The sequence below is a fragment of the Centroberyx affinis genome, unplaced genomic scaffold, assembly GCF_046629955.1.
Source record: "Centroberyx affinis isolate AG114_WGS23_722 - 3 ecotype Tasmania unplaced genomic scaffold, CSIRO-AGI_Caff_v1 ptg008749l_1, whole genome shotgun sequence".
In the NCBI taxonomy this organism is placed as follows: Eukaryota; Metazoa; Chordata; class Actinopteri; order Beryciformes; family Berycidae; genus Centroberyx; species Centroberyx affinis.
The window spans coordinates 2501-11895 of NW_027284304.1; the positions used below are offsets into that span (position 1 = coordinate 2501).

The 9395-nt window shown below is 42.4% G+C and overlaps 1 protein-coding gene across 1 annotated transcript; it reads left to right on the top strand.

The window, feature by feature from the left end:
* Nucleotides 1–2488: 2488 nt before the first annotated feature.
* LOC139640239 (sodium bicarbonate cotransporter 3-like) lies at nucleotides 2489–8909 on the top strand (the record flags this gene model as incomplete). The annotated part of the gene is made up of 5 exons (XM_071514418.1): nucleotides 2489–2532; nucleotides 4771–5016; nucleotides 6058–6163; nucleotides 7656–7817; nucleotides 8796–8909. Coding segments are annotated over exons 1-5 (672 nt in total), but the record flags the coding sequence as incomplete, so codon positions are not given.
* Between the last annotated feature and the right edge of the window lie 486 nt (nucleotides 8910–9395).

Sequence of the window (9395 nt, forward strand, 5' to 3'; positions counted from 1 at the left end):
GTTAATAAGGGGAAGTGACTGGAAGTGTCCGGAATTGGATACGAATTTTGAATCTCAAAAATAGGTGCTCTATCATCCATTCGCAGGGACTGGAAGAAAATCAATTACAAGTTAAGGTAAAAGCGATATTAAACTTTAAAAAAGACTAGGGCTGGGTATCGCCACTGATTTCCCGATTCGATTCAATATCGATTCGGTTAGAGATATTTCAGTTGCAATACCAATTTTGCTTGGATATGAAAGAGATTCTCAGAGAACTAATGCTGTAAATTGTACAAGGAACCCTCTAACCTGGTGCATTATTAAAAATATTAATGTTTACATTTAGAATTGACCCCAAAGCAGTTACATTCATGTACTTTTTATTTAACATGACCAACACACTACAGCAGTCAACACAGTATAGTGCAAGTTGTGCAACTCTACAGACTCTACAGTCAGTGAGAGTGAGCAGATCAGCTTTCTGTAGTGCAGTGTAGCTTCAAGCATCCACAGGAAAAGGCATATATTAAAAGATCGATCTCAGGATTTTCTTAATCAATATCAGATCATTCAAATGAAGATCGATTTAAATCGGAAAATCGATTTTTTTTAAACCCAGCCCTAAAAAAGACAGATGGAGGATTGTTAATTTATGAGAAACTTCAGCGAAAACAGTACAGGATGAAATATATTGGTATATGATTGTGATTTTTTGGTCATATGCTGTCCGGAATTGGATACCCTGATGTTAAATCTGACTGATCAGCAGTCAGCCATACAGCAGAATGATAGAGGAGGAACATCAGGAAAAGTACAAGACACACACAAGCAGATTTTGGGCTTAAATTCATATTAAATAAGACCTCAGCCCCTCCTCCGGACCTTACCCTGCCTCTCGGTCTTCAGCTCCTCCACGGCGGCCCGGAGGCTCTGCAGCTCGGCCTGGCTGTCGCCGCGCTGAGCCGAGCCGGTCTGAGCCGAGCCGGTCTGAGCCGAGCCGGTCTGAGCCAGGCAGGCCAGGGCCAGGAGGGGCAGGAGGGGGGCGAGTCGGGCCATCGTCACGCGGGACAGACAGGAAGAGACAGGAAGAGACAGAGACCTGCAGGAGGCTGGGGAGGCCGCCGTGCTCCGGCCTCTTATAGAGATCCAGACACACACACACACACACACTCCAATCAGACACACACACACACACACACTCCAATCAGACACACACACACACACACACTCCAATCAGACACACACACACATATGATCTCTGGCCCTCTGCCTCGATTGACTTCTTGAACTCTTTTCCCTGAGTCAGTGTTGACTGAGCTCACAGTTCAGCTCACTGACAGGCTGCTGCAGGATTTCTTCACTTAGTGACCCTTACTGTAAAGGGTTACCCTGCAGCTTGCAAAATTGCAGTAGTAGGAATTGTAGGATTCAATAATAATAATATTTTTTTCAACTAATTGTGCAATCCAAGTGCTTTGTGAGAATTTCTTCACAGTGTGGTGGGAGATGCTAACAAATATTGGTTGACATGATAATATTTGCATATTTTGAGTCCAGTAATTCAAAAAAAAGTCAGTGTGACCACACATGTTCAGCAGGCATGCTCTGAACTACACTGTCCGGGTGCCTTGACCTCTGACCTTCATCTCCTTACTGTTGGTTGCTTGCGATGTTCCTGCTGTAGGAATTGAAGCTGATTCTACTGCTGAGTTTAGTTTATTAGTTTATTTGTAAGGGACAAGTACAGAGACACATTGACAGTTGCAGAAGTGTCCGATGTGCTGTGCATGTGTTTACTGTGCAGCCGAAGCTCATTTCCAACACCGGTCCCTTGATGGGCATTGATGGGTCAAGAAATCATTAAAATGACATGTTGCAGTTTAAAATCAGTGCATATATTAATAAAGCAAGATAGCATTGATAGTTCAAGCAATCAAGTGCATATAGTAATAAAACAAGAGCAGCAACCATCCATGACAACACACAAACAAACATACAAAGAGACAAATAAAACAAAACAAAACAAACCACGAAACAAAGAAAACAAATCCAAACACAACACAAAAAAATGCTTTACCAAATAAAACAAAACAAGACAAACCATGAAACAAAGAAAACAAATCCAAACGAAACACAAAACATTTTTTTACCAAACAAAACAAAACAAGACAAATAAAACAAAACAAATCACAAAACATTTTTAGCATGAACTCAAATACACAAATAATGTCTAGTTGGTGTCATGATTACAGTTCTGACCAGCTCATTATGAATCACTCTGAGAGAGAGAGTTAGTTATTGTCTGTAATGTAAACGCACACAAACAAATGAGAAAATACAAAAATTTGCATCTCTGAAATATAAATGACTAAATTGTATTTAAAATGTGCAGCATGGCTGCTCAGATGTTGCAGTGTCGGTTTGCAGCCTGCAGGCTTCAATCACAGGTCAACCACTGAAAGCTGTTACTGATTGGCGGAGTATTGATCCAGGTGGGGTTCCGGTCATGGTTCAGTTACTGATTATTCTCTTCAGTGATTGGTTCGTCCGGTCAGGACATCTTATCTTGTTGTCTAGTCAGCTGTTATCCAGAGCAGCTTGTGAACCAGCAGGATGGTTCGGTGTTTTGCTCAAAGACACTTTGGTTCTGTGGGGATCGAACCCACGAAGCTAAATAGTAGTAACAACCAAATGGGGGCTTGACTATGACAAGATTGATATTTATGATAAGACAATAACTAAAAATGATTATCTGAGACTTTGTCTAAAATGGGACTCATTTTTTTGCATGACAAGGCCAGATTGGAAGTGTCTGCTCCGGAGCTGTGACCAAGTCAACTCTGCTCGAGTCTCAAGTCAAGTCTCAAGTCTAAATGTAGAACAGCAAGTCAAGTCAGAACAAATCAAGAGTCCAGTATCAATTTAATATCTTAAAGAAAACTAAATATCTAGGACTTTTCAATGCAATATGGTTTTAATAGGATAAAAACTTGGTAAGAGCATCATGAGTTTGATTTCTAGAATCAGTTTCAACTTCAATAAATTCAATCATTCCATACAAATTCAGAAAACAGAATTTAAATTCAGTCGTCTGCTGGAACAAATCTCATCGCTTTCAATCTAAGTCATTTACACAAACACAAGATCTCAAGTCAAGACTTTAGAAACCTTTTCAAGTCATCAGAGTACAAGTCAGAGTCAAGTCTTAAGTCTTCTCTTCATGCATCAAGTCTCAAGTATTCATAATACATAATTATGGCTGATACATAACTCAAGCATTCCAGTGACAAAATAACAAGAAATAAAAGCAGAGGAGAAAAGTAGAAATGGCTCTTTTTTTTTTTTTTAAACTTCAGACCGGAGCTAATTAAACTAGGAGAGGAAAAAAGCAAAACCTAAGACTTTAGAAACCTTTTCAAGTACAAGTCCAAATCAAGTCCCAAGTCACCAGAACCCAAGTCAAGTCAAGTCTCAAGTCTTCTCTTCATGCATCTTGATGCAAGTCTCAAGCAGTTCAACTTGTGACTCAAGTCTGACTCGCTTGTCCTACATAATTTTGTTCGCCATTGATTGACCGCCCAAAGACCGCTTTCACCTTTTACGCTCCTATTAGATGGAACAGGCTTCAGGACTCACTCACATTGGACCGACTTGTCTCCATAGAGACGTTTAGGCTGCTGCTGGATGATGCATTACAGTATATAGGGATTGCTCTTGTTTCTCTTAGTTTTCTTATTTTGTCTACATGTGGATTGTCTGGAAATAACTTGTCGTGAATTTAGTTTGTTTTGTTTTCTTGTTGTTGTGTACACAGGTCTCTCTTAAAAACGGGATCTCGATCTCAATGGGACTTACCTGTTTGAATAAAGGAATTGTAAAAAAAGGAATTGATTGTGTTTAGTTAGATCTAGTTAGACACATTATATAAATAAACTTGACTTGACTTGACTTAACAACAGTCAACAGGACAGAAAACAAAATCTGCTGTCAGGCAGCAGCTGAAGCCTCGAGGTCCGCTGACAGGAAGGTCGATGTGTAGAAAACATAATTATACAACAGGTAGTTCCGACCAAGCGATCTGATTGGTCAACTAGACATTTAGAACGTGATCAAATCAGCATGACAGCACACCTAGCCGTGCTCATCACTAAATATTACTCCGCCATATTATCATACAATATATTTAAATATAACTCTGTTCAGCCTTGATGTTACCAGACGCTCTGCATCCTCCATCAGCTGTGCCGGTGAGTCGGTGACACGGCGCTACTAGCTTAAAAATGCATGTGAAGTTCGCGGACATAGTAGCTAAATCTGTCCATGGAAAAATTATTTTTTTCAGCAGATATCTTAGTTACAACAAGATCGAGCTAGCGAGGCAGTTTTGTGTTTATATGTGTGGTATTTATTCAGTTTGGGAAATCCCGCGATCTCTAGAAAGCATTAGCTCCAGTTGGCTGGCTGACTCAACAGGGACTAGAAATCGTCTCTGTTGCAGGTCGTTACTAAGGCTCCGCCTACTTGCTGGAGTAGTAAACTAGGTTCATTACATCGGAGCCTACTGACGTGACTGATTGTTTTCCAGTTATTAGTCAGACCCCATGTATTTCCAGGGAAACGAAGATAACACTAGCAAAAAGTTTTTTTTTATTTTGAGAGCGAATTGCCCCACAATATGAATACATTTTGTTTATATATTTTATTTTGTTGGTAACTGTTGTATAATCGCAATATCGCTTAAATAACTGTCTGACATGTGACGTGTGACCCGTGTCGTTGTGTCCTCAGCGACTACGGTCTGTCCTACCTGTCCCTGCGGACGAGCATCGGCCTGTGGACGGCGTTCCTCTGCCTGGTTCTGGTGGCGACCGACGCCAGCTCGCTCGTCTGCTACATCACCCGCTTCACCGAGGAAGCCTTCGCCGCGCTCATCTGCATCATCTTCATCTACGAGGCGCTGGAGAAGCTGTTCCACCTGGGAGAGGTTTACCCCATCAACATGCACAACCACCTGGACAACCTCACCTTCTACACGTAAGGGGGGGAGGGGGGGGGGGGGTGCTAAAAGTGCTAAAAGTCTCTGAATTTAACTTTTCAAAATGTAAGTGCTGGAATACTTGCAAAAATCAGCCTGTTATGTGGGGAGGAGCTTAAAAAGACCTTGAAATAAATAAATAAAATGTTTGCAGTGTTTGACAGAATGCGAGTCAAAACAGAAAAGAAGACCGATATATTCTGGGAAAGACAACTTAAAAGCACGTGGACATGTGAACCTGTGATGTAAAGCACTTGATGGTTGTTTAAATGCAGTAAGGTTTATGGAAATGTTTCCTGGTGAACAGAAAAATAGTGCTGGAAAGAGTCATTGAAAGTCCTTGAATTTAATTTAACATCATCGTCTCTATGAATCCTGGTTCCAAGACCGGGTCCAGTCGAGTTTGAGAGCGGGTCCAAAGAGTTAAGACCGAGACCAGAGCAAATCAAATCTTATTTTAGACCGTAACAGGCATTAAACTGTCTACATAGTTTCATTTCCAAGTGTAGTGAGTTTATTAAGGCAAGGCAAGGCAAGTTTATTTATATAGCACATTTCAGCAACAAGGCAATTCAAAGTGCTTTACATAAAACATTAAAAGCATCGAGACAAAGTGAAAAAGATAAAATTCGTATAAAAGAACAAGCAAAATGCATTGCATTAAAAGAATCAAATCAAGGAAAATAGAAAGATATTTTTACCCCCTAAAGGAAACACAGAATCAAGCGGCGTTACTTCTTGGTATTGAGTCACTCTCACACTGCTGACACTGTCAACCAGTATATGATTAAGAATTAAGAATTAACAAAGACCTTAAAGAACTACCGCTGAGTCGCCCTTTAGCAAGGCATTTAACCCAGAGACTGACAGCAGAAGACCGGTTTACTGGGAGTGAGTGGAACTGTATGAATATAAAGCAGGCTGGAGATAATTTCCTCCCTGGATAAATGTTTTACCAAAAAGAATTTTAAAAAGTTCCCGTCTCCCTTCGGCGGTTGAGTTAAAGGTTCTCTGTTGTTCTGTGTTGTTCTGTGTTCTAGCTGTCAGTGTTCTCCGCCGGCCAACGCCTCGGCCGAGGTCCAGCAGATCTGGAGTAACAGCAGCTTCGGTCCAGGATCCATCCCCTGGAGCCAGCTGAGCGTCCAGGTTCAGTAGACCTGCTGTGTGTCTGCACTGAAACAACCAGGCTCTGATGCTAACACAGAAACAGACTGGATGTCCCAAGATATTCATCCCGCTGATATGCAGACCAGAAGTTGTTGAGGCCCATCGTCTATCGGTCTGATGACGATCAGACTCTGGGGGTGACGGCCAATATTTGGGGGTTTCCGGTGCAGCCAGCGGACATCCGGGCCAAGACTTCCTCTTCCGTGCTCCGGTCATTGTTTACAGTCCGATTAGCGACTTGAGACGCGAGAACGGAGTCGGAGTCGAGAGCCGACGTCTCATATGCAGATCTCTGTTTATAGAGATTAGCCCAAATGTCGTCCGGACCTAAAACACCTACAGAAAGTATCGATGTTTGTGTATTTTGTGGAGAAACGTTCGACTCTCAAGTAAGAGGAAGAGGAAGAGGAAGTCTTGGTCCGGATGTCCGCTGGCTGCACCGGAAACCCCCAAATATCGTCCGTCGCCCCCAGAGTCTAATCGATCAGACCGATAGACGATGGGTTCAGGGGTTGAGGCGTGACTGATTTGGGATTTTGGGGAATTGGATTTGAGAAAAGCTGAGATTTTAAAACAGTTTGTGGACAGACCTCCCAGTATTCCCTACATCAGTTTGTCTCAGCGTTGTCTTTTCTTGGTGTTTATCATTTAAACACCTCGCGATATTTGATATTCTGTTTTCTCTTCTACAAACATGAAAGACCAACTAGCAGTAGAGATTTGAACTGAGAAAAACATTTATTTAAAATGTTATTTCTTGTACTGACAAAAGTATTGGTCATACAGGAATGGGCTGTATATTGTTTCATATGGCTTATTAGTATAATTTTTGTTGATTTGAAACCTTTGTCATGTCCTTTGACCTTAAAACACACAGAAAGTAATTTGTGATGTGAAGTGATGTGGGTTTTTTTTTACAGAAACCATTGTAATCTTCACTTGTATGGTTTTCATTTGTTGTGTCCAAACTTGAGTAAGAAGTGTTCACACTGCCACACCACATGTACTGTATGCTAAGTAAAACTTTATTTATATAGTGACCTTTTAAAAAGTGCTTCACAAAGAGAATAAAACAAAAGAAAAGACATGAAAGACATAAAGGGACACATGGTAACAAAACGACTTTAAGAAGAGACAAACATGACACAATCATACACATATATAAAATAAAACACATGCAACATCAAACCCCATTATGTAAAGAGGCCAAACCTATAATAATACACACATGAGATCTTACATACACACAAATCATAACCAAATAAAAAGAAGAAACCCATTCAAACATTTTTCAGTCGACATATAAGTTCATACCTCTGACTCACTCATCCTCTCTCTCTCTCTGTGTCTGTCCCCCCTGTCTCTCTCTCTCTCTCTCTCTCTCTCTCTCTCTCTCTCTCTCTCTCTCTCTCTCTCTCTCCCTCCCCCCTCTCTCTCTGTCTCTCTCTCTCTCTCTCTCTCTCTCTCTCAGGAGTGTATGGATTTGCGGGGGGAGTTTGTCGGCTCGGCCTGCGGTCACGACGGCCCCTTCATCCCCGACGTTCTCTTCTGGTCCGTCATCCTCTTCTTCACCACCTTCTTCCTCTCCTCCTTCCTCAAGCAGTTCAAGACCAAGCGCTACTTCCCCACCAAGGTCTGCACCGAGCTCTGATGGTGTTTTAGGATTTATCAGACCGTGGAGGAGACGGGAAGTAGGGGAGCGAGGGAAGAGGGGAAGAGGTCTCTTCTGCTTGAAATTCACATTAAATGGAAAACAGTACATAAAACTAGAAGTATATTTCCTGGAGAAAATGCGTGGGCTAGCTGTACAGCACCGGTAAGACGCAGTTCTAGGTGATTCCTAGGGTGTAGTAGGCGGTTGCTATGATGTACTAGGTGGTTCCTAGGGTGTTTCTTGGTGGTTGCTAAGGTGTTCTAGGTGGTTCCTAGGGTGCTTCTAGGTGGTTGCTAGGTTATACTAGGTGATTGCTAGGTTGTTTCTAGGTAGTTGCTAGGGTATACTAGGTGGTTGCTAGGGTGCTTCTAGATGGTTGTTGCATGTTCTGGATGGTTGCTAGGGTGCTTCTAGGTGGTTGCTATGGTGTACTAGGTGGTTGCTAGGGTGCTTCTAGATGGTTGCTGGGGTGTTTCTAGGTGGTTGCTATGGTGTACTAGGTGGTTGCTAGGGTGCTTCTAGATGGTTGCTAGGGTGTTTCTAGGTGGTTGCTATGGTGTACTAGGTGGTTGCTAGGTTGTTTCTAGGTAGTTGCTAGGGTATACTAGGTGGTTGCTAGGGTGCTTCTAGATGGTTGCTAGCATGTTCTAGGTGTTGCTAGGGTGCTTCTAGGTGGTTGCTATGGTGTACTAGGTGGTTGCTAGGGTGCTTCTAGATGGTTGCTAGGGTGTTTCTAGGTGGTTGCTATGGTGTACTAGGTGGTTGCTAGGGTGCTTCTAGGTGGTTGCTATGGTGTACTAGGTGGTTGCTAGGGTGCTTCTAGATGGTTGCTAGGGTGTTTCTAGGTGGTTGCTATGGTGTACTAGGTGGTTGCTAGGGTGTTCCAAGTTGGTTGCTAGGGTGTTGTAGGTGGTTGCTAGGGTGTAATGAATCTGTTGCTATGTGGATGTTTTGCAGGTTCGCTCCACCATCAGTGACTTCGCCATCTTCCTGACCATCATGATCATGGTGCTGGTGGATTATCTGGTCGGCGTTCCCTCGCCCAAACTCAACGTGCCGGACCGCTTCGAGGTAGCTGCTGTGTGTGTGTGTGTGTGTGTGCGTGTGTGTGTGTGTGTGTGTGTGTGTGTGTGTGTGTGTGCGTGTGCGTGCGTGCGTGTGTGTGTGCGTGCGTGTGTGTGTGTGTGTGCGTGTGTGTGTTCCCTAGTCGAAAACAAGGGTTTGTTTTTCCCAAAGCTTTTAAAATGGTTTCCATATGGCACCAGAATCCATCTGAGTAATACAGTGTTTTGGTTTGTGTTGTATGCACAGTGTTGTTGTCAGTGTTGTATAAAGCAGAGGTGCAGCTGTTATTTCCCACTAGCTTCCCAGCCAAACGATCACACTCCACAGCTACATGGATATATATGTTATATTATTTGATCTGACTTTAAGAGAGTTTGTAAAGTCTTCTTCCTGCTGTGGTTTTCATGAGGCAGAAAACATTCAGTTTAATACATTCACTCGCAGTAATGAGAGTTTACATTAAAAATCAAGCAGAATCCTGATGAAAATACA